This window comes from Pan troglodytes, chromosome 14 (genome assembly GCF_028858775.2).
Source record: "Pan troglodytes isolate AG18354 chromosome 14, NHGRI_mPanTro3-v2.0_pri, whole genome shotgun sequence".
NCBI classification, from domain to species: Eukaryota; Metazoa; Chordata; class Mammalia; order Primates; family Hominidae; genus Pan; species Pan troglodytes.
Window position 1 is genome coordinate 34,343,069 of NC_072412.2, and position 26,379 is coordinate 34,369,447.

Consider the following 26,379-nt stretch of genomic DNA (forward strand, 5'->3'; position numbering starts at 1 on the left):
TAAGCAGTGGGCAAGTAAACAAAGCTTCATTTGCATTTACAGCTGCTCCCCATTGCTCGCATTACTGCCTGAGCTCTGTTTCCTGTCAGATCAGTGGTGTCATTGGATTCTTCTAGGAGTACAAACCCTACTGTGAACTGTGCATGTGAGGGATCAAGGTTAAGTACTCCTTATGATAATCTAATGCCTGATGATCTGTGACTGTATTAGTTTGTTTTCTCACTGCTGATAAAGACATACCGAAGCCTGGGAAGGAATAAAAGGTTTAATTGGACTTACAGTTCCACATGGCTGGGGAGGCCTCAGAATCATGGCAGGAGTGAAAGGCGCTTCTTACATGGTGGTAGCAAGAGAAAATGAAGAAGCAGCAGAAGTGGAAACCCCTGATAAACCCATCAGATCTCATGAGACTTATTCACTATCACGAGAATAACACAGGAAAGACCGGCGCTCGTGATTCAATTACCTGCCTGCCCCTAGGTCCCTCCCACAACATGTGGGAAGTCTGGGAGATACAATTAAAGTTGAGATTTGGGTGGGGACACAGCCAAACCATATCAGTCACTGGTGCCAAAAGCTTTGGGGACCACTGGAGTAGAGGATTCAAGGTATCTGTCAGGATGAATAGCAGATCTAAAAGAAGAAGAGCATAATACCTGAATAGTTTAGTTCAATGGCTCTTAACCTTTTTGTGGCTATGTATGTTTTTGAAATTCATTAAAAACTATATGTTCACTCTAAAAAATGTTTTTACCACCAAAATTTGTATATATTTTAGTGTATTTATGTACCCTAAATAGGTTACCCACAGTAGGTACCTAGATTTCTAGGTAAGACTTTTTTGGTGTAAATGGAATAGATAGCCAGTGTGAAACGTTGTGTAACAATCTGATAGAAGATTTTGTAAGAGTTGAAAATTTTTACTCTCATATATGAATAGTTGCTAATACCAAGTAACATTTTAAAAGATAATTAATTTGTTATCAACACAAACTGGTTAGTGTGGACTTTCAAATTAATTGTAAGATTGATTGCTAAGAAAGATAATGGTTTGAGATAAAAGGGAAGGGGTAATGTTGGTGAAGAAACAATATTAAGGACAAGAACGTGCAGTCCTTTAGTCCTAGATAAACAGTTTGGCCATCTGAATCAAAGGGGAAATAGTTATTACAAACTCATAATGTTGTAGGTGCAGAAAAAGATTGGAGAAATTGGTCAAATACAGGTTCCTGCTTCTCTCAACTAAACCCTTGTAACTTGGTCATCTCAGCCATTTGAACACATCAGTGATTAGAAACTAGAATTCATAAAAATTATCAGAGTTTTTTTCTTCTTGTTGGTCCTAATATGGTATTCTGAAGTACATGGAAGTTTCATTTTGTTTTCTTATCAGACTTTCAGATTTTTTTAAAATGCTGTAACTTTTTCTCACCCTTTTACTGTAATTTTCTGTCCTTTCAGCCTTTCCTCACATGACTTGTTTTCCAGATCAACTGTCATCCTAACTGTTCTCTTAGGGACATGATTCTGTTTGTCATTATCCTTGAAATATAGTGCCTAAAACTACACATATGAGATATGACAATAGCAGAGTATATGAGGATTATTGCTTCTTTTAGTCTGGGTATTTTTGCTGATATAGACCCAGACTATATCAGCACTTTTGGGAGCCATGGCAATACTCATAATAGCTAAAATGTATTGGCTGCTTAGAATATTCCATGGACTGTGCTAAGTACTTTATATGTGTTACCTCCTTTTATCTTTATAACAATCTTATTGCACCCTTTTATAACAATCTTTATAGCAATCTTAAGTTTATGATGATATTACCATTATGCATCTCATTTTAATGGGGAGGAGAATGAAGCTTAGAGAGATCTATGTGCCCAGTACCACGTAGTAACTGCTGAAGGTAGAATTCTAACCCGGGTCTGTAGGGTTAGAATTCTGTGCCATACTGTCAAACTCTGCTGAGTTTGCTAGCAATGAAATATCTGGAGGCTTTCACATCAATTGCTATTAATTCAGTGCTTTGAGATTTTTTAGTAGGCATTTAACCTTTCTATATTTTACTTATAAGTCATAATTACGGGATTTAGAGATTTTTTTCTCTCGCTCTTATAACTTATTTTTCCTAATATAACTTATTTCTCATAGCTTCCACATTAGACAAGATACCAGTCTGTTACAGAGAGCTTTTGCTCAAAGTTAGTAATGATCAACAGATCAGAAATTTATAGTAATAGTTTTTCTACCTTCTGCAAATTCATCTCATAGCACTGTTAATTAGCTCATGATTCTTTATCCATAAATAAACATCTTTGTGTCTGCTGTTCTAAAAAAATCATGAGAGATGCAGAAAAAAGAGCATTATACTTTCACTAATGACTTCTCTTCAAATCAACAGTTGATGGTTTTGTTTTCTTGCTGGAGAGTCAATGAAATAGTACATCTCACATTATTTTATAAGTTTAGAGGAGAATTTTGATAACAAACCCCAAATATTGGCAAGTTCCTTTTTTCTGTTGATTTTTATGTAGATCATTATAAGTAGATGCCTTATATCCCATGGACAAAGAATATATTTCACTTTAGACAGTGGTAATGATTATTAACATTTATAATGTACTTCATAATTGACAAAGTCCATTTAAATATGATCTCATTTAATCTCCCCAATTGTATGTAAAGGAGGTAGCATTAGTCTTACGATTTTACACTAAAAAAAATGTAAGATCATACAGTTTGAGAGTGGTCCAGTTTTCAAGCCTTAGTTTTGAAATATAGTCCACATCTTATATTCTTTTCTGCAATGTCACACTACCTCTCAATGAAATAAACGAAGGCATTAGATGAGGACTTGCCAATATAGGGAATGAAAGCATAATGTGTGCTTTAGGTAATTAGATAGATAGTTGAGAATTAAAGGTTGAGTCTAAAGAATTTGACACCAACATGCTTAAAGAGAAAAGAAGAAAGTACCTAGAAGGAGATAGTGAAGAAATTTTTTGGCATGAGTAAAACTATTTAAGATTATAATACCTTAATTATATTAAGGTATTATACAAAATGTTTTAAGTATTTCTAAAATTAAGAATAATAATTATTACAAATTTAGATTATTAACATTAAAGAAGTCACTGAAGATATTAACAAAACCACTTATTTGTGGGAAAAAAAGTGTTGATATTAAGGAAGTTTAAGCAACAAACTTATTTGAGAAAGGACCATTGATGTAGTTTTCTTTAGGTAGATTTTTTTCATTGAGTAAGTATGAAATAGAGATGCATTAAAAAGATGTAAATCAAGTTGGATATTTTAGTACTGTCAGTTACCAGTTTCCAAGCATTACATTTGATTAAAATAGATCATAAATCTATTTGTAGATGAATAAATTCCGTGATGGTTGAGTAAGGTTTGGAAGATATTTGCTAAATGAAGTTTGCAGTGCTATAAACTTTGAGAAGAATGAACCTTTACTGCAAGAAAATTTAGATATTTATTAAGTTAGAGAAGTAGTTTCTTTATACATTTTTAAAAATTGACTAATATCCATATTTATTTGTCATTTAACCTTAACACAATGTCAAATTCAGAAATTTTTAAATGAAATACATTTAAAATACGCTAAAGAAACCTGGGGAAATGTTGAACTCCTCTGTTAAAGAAACCAAGGCTCAAAAGCGAAATAAACTTCTAACCAAATGTCTCTCTATCATCTCTGTTCTCTTTCATTCTAATAATATTCCTACTATAAAAGCAACTCAATTTTGTTCAGAAAAATAAAGCATAACCTTATTATGCTCTTAGATGTTATTTATTATTCCTTGGTTTAATTTTCAGCTTTACTATGAAGAAGCTTTAGAATTTGGCATTTAAAGTCTGGGCACGGTGGCTCACGCCTGTAATCCCAGCACTTTGGGAGGCCAAGTGGATGGATCACCCGAGGTCAGGAGTTTGAGACCAGCCTGACCAACATAGTGAAACCCCGTCTCTACTAAAAATACAAAAATTACCTGGGTGTGGTGGCACGTAGCTGTAATCCCAGCTACCTGGGAGGCTGACACGGGAGAATCACTTGAACCCAGGAGGCAGAGATTGTAGTGAGCCGAGATGGCACCACTGTGCTCTGCCTGGGTGACAGAGTGAAACTCTGTCTCAAACAAACAAACAAACAAAAAATCAAAAAACAAAAAAAGAATTTGGCATTCAAATGTTTTATGTTTTTACATATTTATGAATATTTTAAACATGGAGAATGTGATATGGGTAAGATGGACATTTTTTATGTATATTTTGCCAAAAATTCTATGTGCATAGGCAAAATCTCCTAACTTTAGCACAAATTTCTTAATATTCCCAGATTTATGATCACAGTCCATTTGCCATCTTAAGAAAGGTTTGCAGACTCCTAAGTCTACAAAAATGTTGGCCAGATCAATTAGGCAACACACTTTATAATATATCCTTAATGTCCATATCCTTTCCACTGACAAAGCTGGACTAAGGAGTTTAAAATTTTTTTTTTTAATTAAAAGAAGAGAGGGAGAAATTCGATGTTGACTATGTATATCTGTTGCAGCAGGATTATAATTCATCTTCAACCTCATGTTTGTTATTTTCAATCCTTCATTTCTTTGCAGGAGTGTTGTGGTGCCTGTAAAGAAACCACCTCCAGGTAGTTTAGCTGTAACCACTGTGGGAGCCACTACTGCTGGAAGTGGGCTGCCAACAGGCAGTACCTCTAATATATTTGCTGCTACTGGAGCTACACCAAAAAGTATGATTAATACAACAGGTATTGTACTTATATATTTTTGTGATACTCATCTTTTTATGTTTTCTGTATCATTTTTCTGCTTATTTGATCTTAAAAATTAAAATACCCTAATCATTTAAGATTATCTTAATTTTTAAGAAGGTTATATTTTATGTTATGACTTTTTAGAATTTGTCTATAGTTGTAGAGTGCATTTTTTAGTGGTCATTTTAGAGGACAGTATTGGTTTTGAGTCTTCTCAAAACAGTGCTGTTTATTTTCAGAGTGAAATCAGATTACTGAAAGATATTTGGGGAGCAGAAGCAAAGGATAATTTGAACACTGAAGTTTGATATGTAAAAATCAGTAAAATGTATCAAGAATATCAAGATGTACTAAAAATGTTAGTGACAGAAAGCAGATTTGGGGACATGATTGGTTGAGTTCTAACATATATTCTTTGCTAAATCCCCTAAGGGAGGCAGAGCTCCCCTAAGAACCTTGACGATATGCAAGCGCCTCAACTTGATAAAAAGTGCATGTGAATAAGAACCATTGTTTGACGTTGAATTAATTCATATATATAGATTATAACTTGATCCAATTCATTGCCCAACAAATTCCTAATGAATCTAGGAACAAAAAATTTCAAATCATTACAAATATTAAAAGTCTGCCTAAAATAACCTTTTTTTTTTGTAAATTTCCAGAAATGTTCCTGTTGATTATTAGCTAAATAAATCCTTACCCAAATCTTTGTGATTCCATTTTAGGTATTTATACAGCGCAAGATGATCCCTGACTTTTCTTCCCTGACTATAGTAGTCTTCTCTTCTCCAAACTGTATAGCCTTGAACTTTTCCATTTATTATCATTACTTAGATTCTTCCCATTTTTATTAATTTCATAGCTCTTTTTTGTGCTTTCTGTATCTATCTTGTTTATCATACCACCTGAGTCTGACATATCATGAACAACACATTTATGGGGTTGTAGTAAGTAGAATGTACTCTATTAAGAATATTTATATTGGCAAATGAATGTCATTAATGGCATTGTGTCAAAGAATAGACCATCTATTGTTTACCTGTATTATAAATAGATATTTCTATCTGGCTTGTCTGAAGACTTTAACGTCTTTCCAGTATTAGAGTTTCATTCTTTATACTCATTCAGCTTTCTAGAAATAGGAGTAAAACTGTTTTTCTTTTACTAAAGTATATACGTTAAAAGTGTAAAGGTTTTAAAAATATGAATAAAGTCCTTATTCTTGTTAGGAGTTAGGCAAATGCAAAATGAAATCACCTTTTTTATTTTTATATGAGACAAGTCATGATGTTTTCTTTTTAATTTCTATTTTAAGAATTAATAATATGGAAAGTGATGGTAGCAAGAGTTTTGATGATAATATAAAGTATATAATATTATAATGAGAAATAAAAATGTAAGTGATAAACTTCTTAAAAGTGTGTGTGTGTGTGTATGTGTGTGTGTATAAATTGTGAGCCAACAGCTAAAGACTGGGCATACTGTTCATTTCAAATATTGGCACATAGGTGCTATAAAATGTTATAGTGGAAATCCCAGTAAGCAGTTCAGTTTTATGGGAATTAGTATAAGATGATAATATTTGGGAACACTAGATGTCCCTCAACTCCTCAGCTACTTAATATACTTACGTGGCATATGATAGAAAAATCTTTACTAAAATGGCATCTTTATATCATTGAGGGAAGACTCATTATTTTAAGACCAGGTACTAATGTAACTCATTATAGCCCTTCTTAAGCAGTGATCTTATCAAAAGGAGCATTAGATGCTTCAGTGCCACAAATTTATGCTCAGATAGTTCACTCCAAACTATGTCTTAAATGATGAAAACCAAAAATATTACAATGTAGCTATAAAAAGATAAGTTTTTCACCCCTAAATTTGCATTGTTTTATCAGCATCATTTTATCGAAAAATTTTTTCATTTGTTGATGTTTTTTATTTATACCCCATTTGTAGTATGTAGTTTTGTTAGATTGATGTAAGTAAATCAATTAGATTTCAATGCAACATCTGTTATATAAAATTATATTCATTAGCATACTTACTAATGGCCAAATGATTAATTGTCAAATTCGGTTTTGAAAATCTGATGAGTAATTCTTTCAAAATCAGATAGTAATGGTGTAATTAAAATTTTTTTAAATAAATTTATGTTTAAGGCTAAAAATTATTATTTTGGGAACAGGTGCCGTGGATTCAGGATCCTCCTCCTCTTCCTCCTCTTCTAGTTTTGTGAATGGTGCTACTAGCAAAAACCTTCCAGCTGTACAAACTGTTGCTCCAATGCCAGAAGATTCAGCTGAAAATATGAGGTATGCATGACTACTTTTTATTCATTTTAACTCTTTTTAAATGTAGTGAAACAGTACACAAAAATACAAAAATATAGAAAGAGTTCTTGAGAATGAAGGTTAATTATTTTGTGATTACATTTCACAATTCTGATATTTTTGGCTAGTTATTATGTAAAAATCTATGATATATTTCGATCTAAGCAGAGATCTTCAGTGATTTTAAAATGTTCACTGTCGTATAGTGTATAGTAATTCACTGTCATTTAGTGCATGTTACTATTTCCTGTAAAGGTTAAAACATGTACAAATGGTAACATGATAAAATTGGGCATCTTTGGGGGGTGATAAAAAGTTTAAAATATAAACTTTCAGGCTAGGCATGGTGGCTCACGCCCGTAATCCCAGCACTTTGGAAGGCCGAGGAGGGCAGATCACTTGAGGCCAGAAGTTGGAGACCAGCCTGGAAAACATGGTGAAACCTTGTCTTTACTAAAAATACAAAACTTAGCAGGGTGTGGTGGTGCACGCCTGTAATCCCAGCCACTCGAGAGGGAGGCTAGGGCAGGAGAATCACTTGAACCCGAGAGGCAGAGGTTGCAGTGAGCCGAGATCACACCACTGCACTCCCGCCTGGGTGACAGAGTGAGACTGCATCTCAAATACATAAATAAATAAACAAACAAACAAACAAACTAAGTAACTTTCAAAATAAATCTACAATGTTATATATAACATCATTGGAACTTGCATAAGCAAACATTACCTTATCTGTCATGATTAAAGACCATTCCTAGAAGAGACTGGCCCTCATTCTTGGAGTAAGATTGTGTATATGTGTACACACACAGACACACACACACACACACACGTATGTATTCACAGTTTTTATAGAAGTATAACACAAATATAGAATATAAAAGCTTATTGAAAGAATGAACACACTCATCATTAACCAAGTCAACAAATAGACTGTACACCAGGAACGCCTACTTTGTACTTTTTTCCCAGTCACTGTTCTTGCTTTTCTTCCAATTCCTTACCCTGACTTTTAATACTAAGCTAGTTTTGTCCTTTTTGAATTTTATGTAAATGAAAGTACATCCTATGTATTTCTTTGTCTCTGGCTTCTTTTGTTCAACATTATTTTTATGAGATTCATCTACTATTGTTGCATATAACAAGAGTTTATTCATTTATTCTCCTTTTATTTATTTATTTATGTGTCTATACCATAATTTATTAATTCATTTTACTGATGATGGGGATTTGGAATTTTCCATTTCTTAGTTATTACAAATAATACTGCTATATAGATAAGGCCACTTATAATTACTATGAGTATACTACTATTACATGTGTGTACTACACATTAATATGCATATTTGTTAGGTAATTTGGAGTGTAATTGCTGATTCGTAGTGTTTGTATATGTTCAGTTTTACTAGATAATGCCAAATGGTTTTCAAAAGTGGTTGTACTAGTTTACTAACTCAGCAGCTGATTATGAGAGGTCTTGTTGCTTCATATCTTTGATAGGACTTAGTATTTAGTCTCTGTCATTTTAGCCATTTTGGTGGAAGTATAGTGGCATTCCATTGTATTTTTAGTTTGGATTCTCCTGATAATAAATGAGGTTGAACACTTTTTAAATACATTGGTCTTTTGTTTTCTTCTTTTGATTTGCCTGTTGAAGTCTCTAGTCCATTTTTTTAAATTGTGGGCTTTTTTTGGTCTTTTTCTAATTAATTTTTTGAAAATGAGCCCTTTGTAGATTATATGCCATATATATATCTTCTTCCATTTTCTGGCTTTTCTTATCATTATCAATATGGTCTATTTTGATCAACAGAAGTTGTAAATTTTAATTAAATTCACTTTATAATTTTTTGGTTTATAAGTGCATTTGGTGTTGTAAATGCTTTGTCTACATTTTCCCTGTCTTGCCTTCTGGCTGCTTTATTCTTTGCTTTTTATATTTAGATGTGTAATCCATTTCGAATTTTTTGTGACTAAAATGAGGTAGGAGTAATAGGTATACGAAGATGACCCAGCACCATTTATTTGAAAGACACTTCTTTTCCCTGTGTTCTGTCACTTTTGTCACAAATTAGTTTTTCATATACACTTGATTATGGTTCAGCAAACAGCTCTGCCTCATCTCTTTGTCTGTCTTTAAGTCATACCATCTTAATTAGCCTTAGGTTTAATAAATATTGAGTTGAGTAAGATCTTCTCACCCTGTTATTTTTCCTCAAGAAAGTCTGAGCTATTCTTGATACTTTGCATTTACATTTATATTTAGAATTAGTTTGTCAGTATCCATTTTAAAAACAACTTGCTGGGGTTTTCATAAGTAATGGAGTATTTGGATCTATTGCAACTGGGGCTATATAGGTCTCTTCCAATCTGTGACTAACTGTGATTATCATATATTCCTACCATTTCCTTAGGTGTTCTTATTTTTTTTAGTAATGATTTTTAGTTTTCGATGTAGAAGTCTTAGATGTTTCTAAATTGATTTATTCTTAGGAATTGAATATTTTGTATATGTTTCTATTTTCCTGAAGTTTTCAGATAAACTTCATTGAAACTATTTGTTTATATTGTTCAAACTCAATAAAAAACACTCATTTTGAGCATACATTTTAATGAGTTTTGATTAGTTTATGCATCCACATAACCACCACCACAATCAAGATGTAGAATATACCCATCACCCCGAAAGTTCTGTGTGCCCTGTTTGTCATTCACTCCTATCTCTGCTCCAGGGAAACACTGAAGTGCTTTTTAACATTGTGAATTAGATTTGCCTTTTCAAGGTTTTCACATAGATAGAATCGACAGTACATACTATTTTTGGTGTCTGTCTTCTTTCATTCATCCTAATGATCTGTGATTTATCGGTATCTTTTTGTTTATGTCTATTCCTTTTTATTGGTAGGTATTATCCCATTATATGGCTATTAATAATCTACTCTTCTTTTCACCTGTTGATAGCCATCTGGGTTTTCCCATTTTGTTGTAGTTATAAATAATGATTCTATGGATATTTGAAAACACGTCTTCGTGTGGACATAAATTTTCATTTCTTATGGCTGAACACTAGGAGAAAAATTGTGGTTGGATAGTAAGTGTATGCTTAACCATTTGAGAAACTGCTGAGCTGTTGTGCAAAGTAGTTGTATCATTTTATATTATTGTCAGCAATGTGTAGTTCTATTTTTTCCATATTCTTGTCAGCACTTGGTATTGTCAGTCTTTTTAAGACTTTATAATGGGTGGGTAACCATATCTCATTTGGTTTTATGTTTTCTTTCCTATTGATTAATGATGGTGAGTATTCTTTTTTGCATATGCTTATGGGCCATTGAAATCCCTTGCTATCTTTTAAAATTTTTCTTGAGATATGACTTCTTTATATATTCTTCGTATATGTCCTTTGTGAGAAACATGCAGTCTAGAATTTTTTGTTCCATTTTGTTGTATATATTTTTATTTTCTTAAAATTGTTAATAACAAAAGTTTCTAATTTCACAGAGTTCATTGTCTCAAATAGTTTCGTCTTTTATGATTTGTGCCATTTGTAAATCATAAGAAATCTTTACCTACCACAAAGTCACGTAGATATTCTACTATATTTTCTTCTAAAATAAAAGTTTTGTAGTTTTATCTTTATTAGGTTTCTGATCTGTTTTGACTTAGTTTTTGTGTCTGTGGTGAGGTAAAGGTTGGGATTTGGCTCTGTCTTTATGTATATTAATGTTTTAGTACCGTTCAATTACCTTGGAATTGATTTAAAATCAATTGACCACCTATGTGTAGATCTATTTCTAGACTCCATTCTGTCCCATGAACTATATGTCACTACTGCACTATCTTCCTGTATCGTAGCTTTATATTAAGTTTTGAAAGAGATAATGTAATGTAAGTCCTCTTAACTATTTTTTTTTTACTTTTCTGGGTTAATTCGCATTTTCATGTAAATTTTAGAAGTGACTTTTCAATTCTAAAGCCACAAAAAAAGAAATTCTGCTGAAATTTTAATTACAACTCTGTTGAACCTTTTAATTTGAGGAGACTCTTCATCATAATACTGAGTATTCAAACTTTTGAAATTGTCATTCATTGGGATCTTTAATTTTTTTCAGCAACTTATTGTAGTTTTCATTGTAAAACTCTTGTACTTATTTTTATGTCTTTTTAAATTTTTATGTTTTTCTAAATTTTCATGTGTTTGATGATATTATATTAGATTTTTTGCTGTAAATTTCCAATTGGGAGTTAGAAGCCAGACAAAAAAGAGTACATAGTGTATGATTCCATTTTTATGAAATTATAGGAAATGCAAATTAATTTATCTTAAAAAATAGCAAATCAGTGATTGCCTATGTCAATTTTACCTCAATAAAACTGAAAAAAGGGGATAATTTTGTATTAGTACATTGATTTTTATATATTGATTTTATATTTTATAATCTTGCCACTTACTTTTAGTAAACTTGGCAAGTTGTTTAGAACTTTCTAAACTCACATAATCGATCTAACACTTTCTGTAGTTTCCTTATTATTTTCTATGCATGAGATAATGTCACTTGTAGCTTTAGTATTATTTATCCTAAAATGTTTGAGAATTCACCAGTACAGCCATTTCTGCCTGGAATTTTCTTTCTGGGAAAATTTAAATTATAGATTCAGTTTTTTTAATTGATAAATGAGTATCCAGATAGTATATTTATTTTTGTATCTGTTTTGTTATTTTTGTCTTCAATGAATTTACCCATCTTATCTAAGTTGTTGGATTTATTGCCATAAATTCTTTGTAATTTTAAAAATTTTATTATTAATATTTTAAAATATAAGCATGATCCCTAATGATGTTCCCTCTTTCATTTCAGGTTTTGTTATTTTGTTTTTTCTCATTTTTTCATTATCAGAATAGCTATTGCTTTTCAATATTATGATTTCCCCCCCCAAAATGATACTGTGTTCATTAATATTTTTAGAGTGTTTTTTTTTTCTATTATGTGAATTCTGCTCTTATTACTCCTTTCTATTTACATCACGTTTGCTTGCTTTTTTCTTTCCATATCTTAGAGTGGAAAACTGAGATTGAGTGTCTATAAACTGTGGACCATGGGCCAAATCATTCTGCCACCAGCTTTGTACATAAAGTTATTGGAATACAGCCACACTCATTTGCTTATGTATTGCCTATCACTGCTGTCACATTACTGTGACTGAGTTAAATAGTTGGAACAGAGACGATATGGCCTAAAGCTTAAAATATTTACTGTCTTATCCTTTACAGATGTTTCCCAGCCCCTCTCTTGGATCTTTGATTTTAGACCTTTCTTGTTTAATGATATGGTATATGAGCATTTAAAGCCATAACTTTTCCTCCAAGCACAATTTTACCTGTATTGTACAAATGTAGTATTTTTTATATTCAATTCAATATTTTTTTCTAATTTTCCCTATTTCTTCTTGGATTCATACACTTTACAGAGGTGCATTTTGACATTTATCTTCCTTCACTAAAAATACTGCCATGCAATCCATTCAAATTGTTGCATGAATTAATAGTATGTTCCTTTTTTATTTCTCAGTCATATTCTATGGTATGGATGACAGTTTGTTTAAACATACACCTACTAAAGGACATTTAAGTTTTTTTCCAGTTTGGGGCTATTGAAAATAAAGTTACAGTGGACATTTGTTTTTATGTGAACATACATTTTTGTTTCTCTGGGATAAGTACCCAAGAGTGAGATTACTTGCTCTATGGTAAGTATATGATTAGTTTTATAAGAAACTGCAAAACTGTCTTCTAGAGTGGCTTAACCACTTTATGTTTCCACTGGCAATGTGTGAGTGGTCCAGTTTCTCCTCATTGTTACCAGCATTTTTTTAAGCATTCTGATAGGTATGTAGTGATATCTTACTGTGGTCTGAATTTGCATTTTCCTAATGGATAAAGATGCAGAACATCTTTTCTTGTGTTTATTTTCCATCAATATGTCTCCTTCATGAATTGTCTGTTCATGTCTTTTGCCTATTTTTTAATTGGATCACTGTTTAACTTTTGAACTCTGAGAGTTTTTGTTATATTCAAATACAAGTCCTTTTTTAGACATTTAGTTTGCAAATATTTTATCTTAGACGCGTGGTCCCTGTTTCATCCTTTTAATGGGTTTTTTAGCAGAGAAAAATTTAAATTTTTTTTAATCTGGCTTGTCAGATTTACCTTTTTATAGTTAAGCTTTTGGTGTCATGTCTAAGAGCTCTTCACCTACCTCTACTTTCCCAAAATTTATATTGTATTTTCTATAAAGTTTTGTGGTTTAAAAGTTGTTTTACTTTTAAGTCTGTGATCTATTTTGAGCTGATGTCTGTGTAAGGTGTGAGGTTTAGGTTGAGGTACACATTTTTGCCTATGAATGTTCATTTGTTCCAGCACCATTTGTTGAAAAGGCTATCCTTGCCCATGAGGCATGTTTTTAAGACCTTTTAAGGCAAATTTAGAGAGGCCTCTATTCTTGGATTGCTTTTGCCACACTTAGAAAGGGTAGACTTGCTAGAATTTCTCCTGAATGCTCAGTGTATTTAATGAGATCTCTCCTTTCTGGCTGGAGGGAATACAGACTATTCCCAGCACTATGCACTCTCAGTGATGTTTGTGTTGCAGCTCCTTCATAATTATTCTTTTCAAAAAATTATTCTATTCTAGCCCTTGGAGCTTTCAGGCTTCACATAAGTAGATTGCTATTCAGCCTAAGACTCAGGTTTTGGGAAATTTTTTTCTTCATAGCTTCCTCCTCTCAGGGACTCTGTTCTGCAAATTCTATTCACCTTGGCCATTTTGAACTACAGTCTCAGTCGTGTCAACTCAAAAACATTGCAGGACTCAGTATTTGCCATAATATAGGAAATACCTCCATAAAGGAAACATGGATGATGGGGGAGCTCACCTCATTGGTTTCCCTGTCCTTAGGGTTCATAGTCCTGTACTCCCTGTATTGCCTGAAAATAGTTGTTCCCTGTATTTGTCTGATATTTTTAACTGTTAGCATGGAAGGTAATTTTAGACCATCTTACTTTTTCAAGGCTACAAATGAATTTTATATTCTTATCATGTTGTCAATGATTTCTTTTATAAATTTTAATTCTTTTAATTGTTTCCCTTTCAGTATGTTGACAGAATATCCTGAAATGTTAACTCACTTATTATTCCTAATTATTTTTCTATAGATTGTTTCAAAATGTATATGTATATACATAATTCTGTCATCCATGAATAATGGGGGAGTTTTTTCCCCCATTAAAATCCTTGCACCTTTTAATTTCTTTTTCTGAACTTACAGTGCCACCCAGTACCTCTAATGCAATTTATTATAGTCATGGTTATAGCAGGCATTCTTTTTAAATTCTTCATCTCAGATGAAAAACATTGAACATTTATCATTAACTATGATGCCTCTTACCTATTAATTATATATAATTTTCAATAAATGTTATACATCTCTTATATTTGTAATTAACAAAAACTTGCTATCATGACGTATGTTGAATTTTATCTTATGCTTTTTAAATATACACTAAGATGATCATGTGGTTTTTCTCCTTCTGTTAACATGGTATACTATATTGATTTAATTTTTAAATGCTAAAAGAATTCTCAATTTCTGTAAGAAATCCAATTTCATTGTAATGTGAAATAGATTTATCTCTTGAAAGCTTCTATAAGATTATTTTTTTATTTTTTCCCCTGAAATATTTAGTAAACTTCACAAGCAAAGACACCTAATCCTGGATCTCTTCTTTTAGGAAAGTTTCTTAATTAAAATTTCAATTTAATTAGTTACAGATCTCCCAAAATTTTCTATTTTTTTCTGGTGTCAGCTTTGGTAGGTTTTTGCTGGCATAAAGCTTTTCATAATATTATCGTGTTATTCTTTTAACATTCATATAATCTGTAGTAATGTCCCTTCTTTTTAATCTTGATATTCTTTTTTTAAGCTAGCCAGCTTGTCTGCCTTCCTGCCTTCCTGCCTTGCCTTCCTTGCCTTCCTTGCCTTCCTTGCCTTCCTTCCTTTTCTTGATAAGCTCTGGCAGTGGTTAATCAGTTTTATTCATATTGCCAAAAAAATTTCTAGAGAGAAATAACAAGAAACTGTTAAGTTGAAAGTTGTACATTATTTGTTTCCTTAGTGCAGTAGTTGTCTAACATCAGCATGCATCAGAATAACATAGAGGGCTTGTTAACATACAGATTGCTGGATACCTAATTCAGTAGGACTCCAGTAGGGCATGAGAATTTAGGGCACCTCTAACAAGTTTTTAGGTGTGTTAGTCAAGCTTATTTAGAGAAACAGATTAAATAGGATGTTTACATTCATATGAATATACATGCATATACACATGATTTATTATAAAAATTTGGCTCACATGATTATGGAAACTGAAAATTCTCAGTATCTGCAGTTAGTATGCTAAAGACCCAGGAGAACCAATGTGTAGTTCTAATCAAAGTACCAAGGTCGGAGAACCAAGAGAGCCAGTTATACAAGTTCCTATCCAAAAGCTGGCTGGCTCAAGACTGAAGAAGAGCCAAGAAGAGACCAGTACTCCTAGCGCAAACATTCAGGCAGAAGGAGTTTGCTCAACTTTTTTGTTCTATTCATATCTTCAACTGACTAGATGAAGCCTTCTTCCATGAAGGAGGGCAGTCTACCTATTCAAATGTTAATCTTATCAATAGATACCCTCACAGTCATACCCAGAGTGCTGTTTAATCAAATATCTGGACACCCAGTAAAATTGACCCATAAAATTAACCACCATGCTAGATCATGCTGATGCTGCTGGTCCAGAATACACACTTTGAGAAACAGTGTGTAATTGATAATCCTCCACATCGCAGGAGTTGTCCTTGATTTATCGAGGTCCTATTCCCAGACAATGCATGGCCCTTCCTTACTCTAGTTTAACTTAATTTACCCCAAATTTTGCAGACATACATGTACATATGTATGCATGTGTGCATGTTCATCTTAAATTCACACCCTGCAAGAAAGTATACTTATTTTATTGGTCAACATCTGTTTTGATTTAGGCAAATGACTATCATTTTTTGTTGCTCATCATTCTTTTCTGAATGTCTGACCTCCACCTAGTATCATATTTCTTCTTCTGAAAGAACGCTTCTTAGTATTTGATTTAGTGCAGGTTTGCCTGTCATGAATTTTTAGTTCCTATTTCTCTAAACATCTTGGAAATCCACCTCAATGTTTGAAAGGATATTTTGAACCAATAGAATTCTAGGTTGGCAATTATTTTCTTATAGTGCTTTGAAAATATCATTTTATTGTCTTTTGGCTTTTTTCATTCTGTGTTTTATTTATTTATTTTATAGGTTAATTCCTAGTCATATTGTTTCTGTTCTCCACTCCAACCCACCTGATGTCTGTTTTAAAGGTGTTCTGTATTTTGGGAGTTGATAAGTTTTACTATGATGTTTTCAGGCGCTGTGGATTTTCTTTGTATTTATCCTGCTTAAGATTTGTAGAGTTTTTCAAATCTGAAGTTTTATCACTTTCATTCAATTTTGAAACTTCCTAGCCATTACCTCTTCAGGTATTGCTTCTGACCCATTTTATCCTTCTGTTAGAGCTTATCTTACATAAAAATTAGACTTTTTAAAAATACATTTCTTACCTATCTATATCCTTTCCCCCTACCCCTATTTCTCTCTCAGTGATTTTGAGTATTTCCTTTTAACCTATAGTCTACTTTACTAATTATCTCTTTAGCTGTGTCCAGTCTTCTCAGTTCTTGATTTCAAGTTTTATAAGTAGTCAAATTTCCATTTGACTTTTGTGGTTTAATATTATCTTCCAGCTGGGCGTGATGGCTCACGACTGTAATCCCAGCATTTTGGGAGGCTGAGGTGGGCAGATCACAAGGTCAGGAGTTCGAGACCAGCCTGATCTTCATAGTGAAACCCCATCTCTGCTAAAAATACAAAAATTAGCTGGGCATGGCGGTGGGTGCCTGTAATCCCAGCTACTTGGGAGGCTGAGGCAGAAGAATTGTTTGAACCCAGGAGGCCGAGGTTGCAGTGAGCTGAGATTGTGCCATTGCACTCCAGCCTGGCGACAGAGTGAGACACTATCTCAAAAAAAAAAAAAAAAAAAAAAAAAAAACAAACTTCCAATTGTCTATCTTATCCAATTGTTTATCATGGTCTTTAATTTCCTTGAATGTAAATATAGTTACCCTAAAGTCTTTGATTATTTATCAGAGCTACCTCTGTCATCTTGTGTTACTTTTGGTATTCAATAATATCTTCCTGTCTACTTATATTTCTTTTCTTGTTATTATTATGTGAAAAACCTATGTAGTATCTGAAAGATTATAAACATAATATGAAAGTACAAAGTGGTGTTTTCTTCCAGAAAAAAATGTATTTTTTTCTAGTAAGCATTAGCAATCCTAAAGGACCTTAATGAAGTCAAGGTTAGAGGGCCAGTCTTTTTTCGATTCACCACTTCTTTAAAGTGTAGTTCTATAGGATCTCAACCTATAGAATCATAAATCAGATAAACCTATAGAACCTTACATCATAAGGGTTTTTCTAAGCTTTTTTCCCTCTTTAGTAGGCTCTGAGCTCCAAAAATTTTGTTGAATTTCAATCATTCAGTTGCTTCTACCAAAACATGTCCATGGGAGAAGAGCGGTCCAGAAACCAAAATCATCTTAGAGTTTCTTCTTCAGGATCATGGTCAAATAATTGACTTCTGTCTTAACTCTCCATTTCCCTCAGAGAAGTGTTCTTGGTTTTGTCCAGCTTTTTTAGTTGTTCTCAGCAGGAGAATTTGCCTATTACTAAAGGTAGAAATCCACATTATTTTTATATAGTTATTGTGTTTATGATCATATATTAGATGGAGTGTAAATGTTAAAATGGCTTGGTTTTTTTAAATCACTGATTTCAGCTGGATTATGTCAGATCCATTCCTTCTGATCCTTAATTATATAATAGAAAAATGTGTAACTTTTTGGTAATTTTTAAGTTGTATAAAGTTCATCCAATTAAACATTTTCAACTCCTTACATGACTTTCTTTATTTTAATGAAGGGTTTTGATGGTAATTTTTTCCTTTCTTTAAACTTGTCTATATTTTTATACTTAAAGCAGTTCTGCTTTTTAAAAAAATCAAACTGACAATTTTTATATTTTAATTGGTATTTCTACATCATTTGCATTCAGTATAATCACTGACGTGATTGTATTGATATCTACCAATTTGGTAATTGTTTTAGAATAAATTGTTACTTTCCATCTGTACTTTATTTTCTTTTTCTTCTTTTATGCCCTCTGTTGGGTTAATGGAGTATTTTTTTATTATTTCATTTTCTCTCCAATATTGTCTTATTGTAGACAATATTTCAAATATTTTTAAAATGCTTAAAATAAAAGACAACTTTTTAAACATTTTAGGGGCTTCTCTACGACTTACAATATAAATCTTTAAATTATCAGAGTCGGTTTTTAATATTATTACAAAGTTTCATGTGTTAATAAAGATGCTTGTAACAGTTTACTCCTAATTCCTCTTTCACATCCTTAGTGTTAATGTTGTCATACGTTTTACTTTTATATATCTTACGAAGAAACAGTAGGCCGGGCATGGTGGCTCACGCCTGTAATTCCAGCACTTGGGGAGGCCGAGGCGGGTGAATCACCTGAGGTCAGGAATTTGAGAGTACTAGCCTGGCCAACATGCTGAAACCGCATCTCTACTAAAAATACAGAATTATCTGGGTGTGGTGGCATGTGCCTGTAATCCCAGCTACTCCGGAGTCTGAGGCAGGAGAATCGCTTAGAACCCGGGAGGCAGAGGTTACAGTGAGCTGAGACTGTGCCACTGCACTCTAGCCTGGACGACAGAGTGCGACTCTGTCTTGAAAAAGAAAAAGAAAATAAACAGTACACTGCTATTTTGCTCTAGACAGTGAATTTTATTTTAGAGCAATTAAAAATAAATGCATTTTATATATTTATTTATCTTTTCTAGCACTCTTGTTTGTATAAATCTGTTTTTGTCTGGTATATTCCTTATACTTGAACTACATTTAAAAGTATTCGTAGTACAAAGTCAGCTACATGAATTACCTCCGTTTTTGTTGTCTAAAAAGGTCTTTATTTTACCATCTTTTTCTAAAGAATTTTTTGGCTACATATAAAATTGTGGACTTATGTAATTTTAAAATGGCTTTGAAAGGGATTTCATCTCATTTCTTCCGGCTTGCACAGATTCTAATGAGAATGTCATTCTTATCTTTGTTCCTCTTTATGGAATGTGTCTTTATTCTCTGAATGCCTTCTTCAGATTTTCTCTTTATATTTGAATTTCAGCAGTGTATTATGTTACTTTTTTTTTACTTATTTACTAAAATTCTAGTTGGTGTTTTCTGGACTTCTTGTATCTGTAGTTTTATGACTTTATTGTTTTTGGAAAATTCTCACTCAATATCTCTTAACATATTTCTTCTGCTCTGGTATGTCTCTGTGTTAGTTTTCTATTGCTAGAATAACACGTTGCCACAAATTTGGCAGCTTAAATCAGCACTGATTTATTAATTATATCACAGTTCTGTAGGTTAAGAGTCCAACACTCAGGTCACACTGGGCTAAAATGCAGATGTTGGCAGGGCTGCATTTCTTATTGGAGACTCTGTTAGAAAATGCGCTTCCAGGCTCACTCAGGTTATTAGCATAATTCGGTTCTGTATGGCTATAGAACACATGGACCTGTTTATTTGCCTGCTGTCAGAGGCTTCCCTTATCTCCTAGAATTCGCCTTGCGCGTGGCCTCCTACATTCGGCATTAGTAATAATGCATCCAGTTTTTCTCAAACTTGGGATCTGTCTGTTTTCCTCTTATACTTATCTTTTCTGCCTTCCTCTTTTGCTGTACTTCTCTAGCCAGAGAGTTTTCTGCTTTTTAGAACACATGTGATTAGACTGAACCTACCTACGTAATCTAGGATAATCTATTTTAATGCCCATAACCTTAATTTCACTTGCAAAATTCTTTTTGCCATGTAATATAGTTTATTCAAAGATTCCAGGGATTATGGTTTAAGCATCTTTGTGGAGCCATTATTTGGCATACCAGCATACTGCACTTCTCTTTCTGTGACTCCAATCACATTTATATAAAATTATTTGATACTGTTTAATAGCTTTTGAATGCACCAATGTGCACACTCCGTTTGAGTGTGTATATATTCTTTTTTCTTTTTGTTTTAATATGTCTATATTTTATTGGCCTATCTTCAAATTCACTGAGTCTTTCCTTGGCTTCATTGAGTCTTTTGATAAGTCCATTGAAGGCATATCATTTCTTTTACTGTATTTTTTATTTCTACCATTGTTTCTTCTTTACAGTTTCTTACTTTTGCTGAAAATTTCCATCTGTTTATGTATGTTGTCTGCCTTTTCAGCTATTAACTCTTGACATGTTAATCACAGTTATTTTAAATTATTTTATAGTTCCAACATAGGGTTCATCTGTGATTTTGATTCTATCGGTTTTTCTCTGGCTTTTTTTGTTTGTTTGTTTCTTCATGTGTAAGGTAATTTTTAGTTGAAAACTGGACATCATGTATAGGATAGTAGTTCCTGACAGTCGTATTTATGCTCTAAATGGGTCTGCCTCTCCTTATGCTAAGCCTTTTGTGAGAGGGGTTGAGTCATTTTAGTCTGGAATTGAGCAGGGTTTATGGTTTCTTGTTGTTTTTGTTACTCTCTGTGTACCACGGACTTTAAATTTCTCTACTTTTACTTTGTGTTTAGTTAGGTGCTAGTTTTTCAGAGTGTCTTACTCACTATTTCTGTTCTACCCTGTTCTGATTCAGAGAGGTTCTCTACACTATGTAGTCCCTTCTGCAATAGTAGACTACTGTTATCTGTTACTGGGTGCTTGCAAGCCTGGTGTTCAAGGGTTCTCTTTTGTCCTGGTCTAGACTCCATTTTAGTCAAGTGCTGTCCTGGATCTTGAAGGTAGGGCTTTTTCAGTGATTTTATGTATTTCTACATGATTGGGGATCTGTAAATTTCAGGACTCAGAACGTTTCCCTTCCCCTCCCTCAGAGTAGAGGGTTTTTTATGTTCCTTTCCTCCAGCTGCAACAGGCCTCCTACTGTGCCCCAAAAGTGACAGGAGTTGTTGTCTTTCTCTCAAAGGCATAAGGCTTCCATTCTGTAGAGGAGATAGGAAGAAGGATCTAGGCAGAACTTTGTATCTTTTCTGCAGCAATTAATTCTCCCTCCTTTAACCTGGAGCAATGAAGGAAGTTTTCTGCAGTCTTCCATGCTGCCTCCAATTTTTCTCCTGAATACTGGTTAGGTTTGAATGGAAGAGGCTGGGCATCGTTGCAAACGCCCCTTGTGTCTATAGCTCTGGGGGTTTTATTCTCTTATAGTTCACACATGGACTTCAGAAATTTATTTTAAAAATTTAGCTGATTTTTTTCTTGCCAGCTTAATGTGGTGCCCAGTGCTGCTGCTTCCTGTTCTCTGCCTCAGGTTAGCAAGTTCATGCATCCTAAGTCTTCTTGGAGTTCCTATCCTCAGATTTCAAGCTGTTTGGTTACCTAGCAACCTCAGCTCTCTGATGAGGCCTAACAAAGTTATAATTCTTTAGATTATCTGGCTTTTTCTTGTGATTTTTGTGGGAATGACTCTAGTTTTCTACATCTGAAATAGAAGTCCTCTATTTAATTTTAAAAGTTCAAATTCTTAGTTGATTTTTCAATTTATATATTCAAAAATATTATATTTTACTAAATACTACACTACAAAACGCTCATTAACTGCTATTCCAGAAAACAAATTCTTTCGGTGCTTTACTGGGGAATATTCTTGATAACACCACCTGTAAATAAGTGGCAGTGGAAGATTGGTGTGAAGGAAAAGTAATGCAATTGTAAGAGATATTCCAGGCCACTCCATGGGAAAGCTCTGAAACTGGAATGGCTCCAGAGGTGTCCTCAATTGGGTCAAAGGAGCTGGGGTTTTTAATTTTTCTTCTAATTGACCATTGTTTGAATTCACACTGCTCCTAATGAGGGGGCTTAACCTTGGGTGAAGCAGCTCCCTTCTAGGGAGGGATTCAGCTGTGAGCCATCACCCCACAGTTCTCCTCAGAACTCTCCAGGGAAAGAATGTCTCTATCCTAAAAGAGGATCTTGGATCTTGGTGAGACACCACAGCTCCTACTACATTAAAATATTTTTTTAAATATATGAAATATTGTATTTAGGAGCATAAATGTTATTATTACAATTTTCCTGTCAAATATTTAAGATACAATTAGCCTTACCCTTTTTATCACTAGATTTGTTGTTTGGTTTTAGTTAGACTTACATTCTTGAGTTTATATTTTTATTTCACTATAGTTAAATTTTGTGTCATTTAATTTAAGTGATTGGAAACAAGGAATTGTTCTACATCTTTTTTTTTTTTTTTTTTACTTTCGTAATTAGCGCACTCCAAAAATCTTTTCTAAGTTGGGGATGTCTAAGGGCATCCCAAAAAAAGCATTACATAATGTCTATTCACAGATGCGATCATGGCACACAACAGCTCTGAATTCCTGGGCTCAAGTGATTTTCCTGCCTCAGCTTCCCAAGTTGTTGGGACTAGAGGTTTGCATCATCATGCTCACGTAGGCATTACACATCTTAAAACTTGAAAAATGTTTACTTGGAATTTTGTTTATGATATAAAGCAGTAAACTTTTTACTTATAAAAATATTCTATTTAGCTTCAATTTCTTAGTCTTCTATAGCTTTATCTACTTTTTTAACCTTTTCATCATGCACTTGAAAATAATTCTGTTTAGGAGTAATAAAGACAAAATGCCAGTTTTAAATTTATAAGATCACAGGGAAGTAAAATAAGTAAGCATTTTTTTTTCAATATCATGTTTTCCGTAGTGGCCACAACCTTAGAAAGCTGTAACTTAATAAAATTGTCAGTAGGTAATTATGTCACAGGTTTGCAGATCTAGGATACATTTACTCATCAGCTATTTTAGTATGTTAAATTATATTTAATATTAGAAATTTAGTGACAACAGACACAGTATTTGAATTGTGTCAATTCCTAGTCATAATATATAGCTGATAAGAATTTAACTTTACAATGTGTGTTTATTCTATCATTAATACTCTCTTAATCTTGTCTTTTCATCTGTGTTTACCTAAACCCAATCAGTTCACTTACCTACTGATGCCTACATTTCCTCATTTACATAGGAGCATTCAATTAATAAAAATCTACTATAGAATTCACTAGTATAATAATTTCTTTTATGTCTGAGTAAATCTTTTAGGTACAATACTTAAGGGTATGTAATTATTTCTTTTTGTTCTATGTTTTCTTATTATAACTACCTATTTTATATGATTTAAGAAATGAATTAGGAAATTTAAGCACTCTAATCTTTCAAATCGAATTGTTGTTTATTATATTTGTGACATTGTGCTAAGTACCTAGGAGAATACAAAAAGTAAATAAAATCAAAAGTAAGTAAAAATGACTTTATGAAGTAGCACAAACATAAGGGAGTTTGTTAAAATAGAATACACAATGTATGTAGGGCCCTAAATAAGAATAGAATTATTATATTTTTCTAGAATTCTAAAACATTTAACATTAAGAAAAGATCACTTTGTTATGAACTATGTTTATAAGGGGATTCATTTAGATGACAGGAGAGAAAAATCTTCTTTTTTTTTTTTACTGATTTGTGTACTTAAAATTACCATGGCTTTGGATATTTCTTGAGGCCAGTTACATTTGGCAAGATTTGATAATAATTAGGCCATGGGTTTTCATACATTATTTTTCCCATGGATTAATTATATTTTTATTCATACGAATTTCTTAGAATTAAGTGTGAATGAGACTTCCTTAATACAGGTAAAAGCCAATACATGATTGCAGTTTTTAAAAACCATAATTGTAAGCTTTTGTGTTTTAAGTCATATTGTTTTAATCCAATCATTGGAGCTATAGAATTTCATCTAAAGCCTTATTATTTCCTTTGAATATTTTGTTTTGAGTTGGTAATTTTGTTAGAGTGGTTTATAATTTCTCAAGTTTCAGCAAGAATTTTCTTCATGGAAATAAGTAATTCTCTTTTTTTTTTTATTTGTGTAAATTTAAGGGATACAAGTGCAATTTTGTTTTGTGGATATATTGCGTAGTGGTGAAGTCTGGGCTTTTAGTGTATTCATCACCTGAATAATGTACATGATACCCATTAAGTAATTTCTTACCTCTCGCTCCCACCTTCCACCCTCCAACCTTTCCAAGTCACCAGCCTCCAGTGTCTATCATTCCATATTCTATGTCCATGTGTATACATCATTTAGCGCCCACTTATAAGTGAGAACATGTGGTATTCCCCTTTCTGTTTGAGTTACTTCACTTAAGATAATGGCCTCCTGTTCCAGTAATTTAATTCTTTTTCTTAAGAGTTTATACTTACTATTAAGAAAAATAGCCAAATTCAAAATAGTCATCAATCAAGCATCTTAAACACATCATTAGTGTGACTTAAGGGGAAAAAATAGACTGGGGAGAATAGAATGAGTGGCTTGAAATTGTATGCTTTTCAAACCACACTTGATAAAGTCTGTGGTTAGAGCCCAAGAACTTAACCAAATATTAAGTTATTAGAGTATAAGATTATAAAACTCACTCAGACTGTGCAGGGCAGATTCCCCTACATAGGGAAATACACCTTTGTATTACTTCTGTGCATAAAATGTCTTAGACTAAATGAATAGTTTTTGTTTTTGTTTTCTGTGGCAAAATAGGCGTCTTGCTCTGTTACCCAGGCTAGAGTGTAGTGGCATGATCATAGCTCACCGCAGCCTTGACCTCCTGGGCTCAAGCTATCCTCTTGCCTCAACCTCTTGAGTAGCTAGGATCACAGGCTCCCACCACCACACCTGGCTAATTTTTTAATTTTTTGGTAGAGACAGGGTCTCACCATGTTGCTCAGGCTGGTCTTGAACTCCTGGGCTCAAGCCATTCTCCTTCTTCAGTCTTCCAAAGCGCTGGAATTATAGGTGTGAGCCACCATGCCCAGCCTAAATGAATGTTTTTGAATAAATGAAAGTAAACTTTCAGAGAAAACTCAAAAATCACTCTTTAGAATTCTCCCCTAAAGTCAGTATATTATGCCAGTTTTTCTTACAAAATAATTTGCTGAAGAATACCTGGTTTTATTCTGGTGGCTATATGTTCTTTGTATTTTTATTTTAAGGAGAAAATTTTATTTATTTTTATAGGACTTAAGGGCATGGGCTTTTCTCACATTAACATAGCTTTTAATTTATTTTTTTACATATTAACAGATAGCTGTCTCATATGTGTCTTGGAATTGGGGAAAAGGAGTTTTACACTGTGTGTTTCTTTGAGATGAGAATGGAAATAACAAAATGACAATATAGCCACAATATGTCTTTTTTGGTATTTTTTGTAATTAATCCTTATTTTCAGGCGATAAAGGAGGTTCTTAGGCTGAAGTTTATGTTTGTACCATTTTCTTTCAGAATTTAAATTGTGTAACAATGAAGCTAATTTATACAGCATTTACAACCTTCTTTGGAATACATTGTGGGGAATCTGTAAAAAGCAACAACAACAAAAGCTTTCTTCACTATGAAAAATGAGGATGAAGTTTTTCCATTTAGAATATTTTGCTGTTGTAATTCCAGCAGAATTATTTGATAATGGTTTATATACATAAAACTTCTAATCTCTTGCTGAGTAAAACATTATATTCTTTGCCCCCTATTAGAAAATTAAAATTCTCATTGCAGGATGATACGTAAGAGCAACATTTACTATTCTAATAAATTTTATAAGAAAATATTTGCAAAAAAATCTTAATAGGGATTCACTTTCTGAGAAATATCTGTTTTTATCTATTACCCTTTAGTCAAGATAATCGATAATAATGTATATTTATACATACTTACAGAAGTAATCAGTTGCTCGGATTAATTGAAGTTCTATTTCGTATTTAACTTAATCACCAGTAACAGTATTTTTGTAGTTCTGAAGCCTCTAAATCACACCGAAATCTGTAAAATAGGGGAGAAAGTTCTCAAACTAGGATAAAAAATGTTCCTGGCTTTAACTCAATAATAGTACATTAAATCCAATAGCTATGATGCAACCCTC

General features: G+C 32.9%; 1 protein-coding gene across 11 annotated transcripts in view; it reads left to right on the forward strand.

The window, feature by feature from the left end:
- Positions 1-26,379, forward strand: part of NBEA (neurobeachin) — a 708,564-nt gene that overhangs the window by 262,387 nt on the left and 419,798 nt on the right. For 10 of the 11 annotated variants that reach the window (XM_016925167.4, XM_054664886.2, XM_054664889.2 and 7 more), the window contains 2 exons: positions 4,647-4,801; positions 7,002-7,128. In XM_016925167.4, the coding sequence (XP_016780656.1) occupies positions 4,647-4,801; positions 7,002-7,128 (282 nt within the window). The remainder of the gene's footprint in view (positions 1-4,646; positions 4,802-7,001; positions 7,129-26,379) is intronic. The other variant, XM_054664888.2, reaches the window with a different exon arrangement.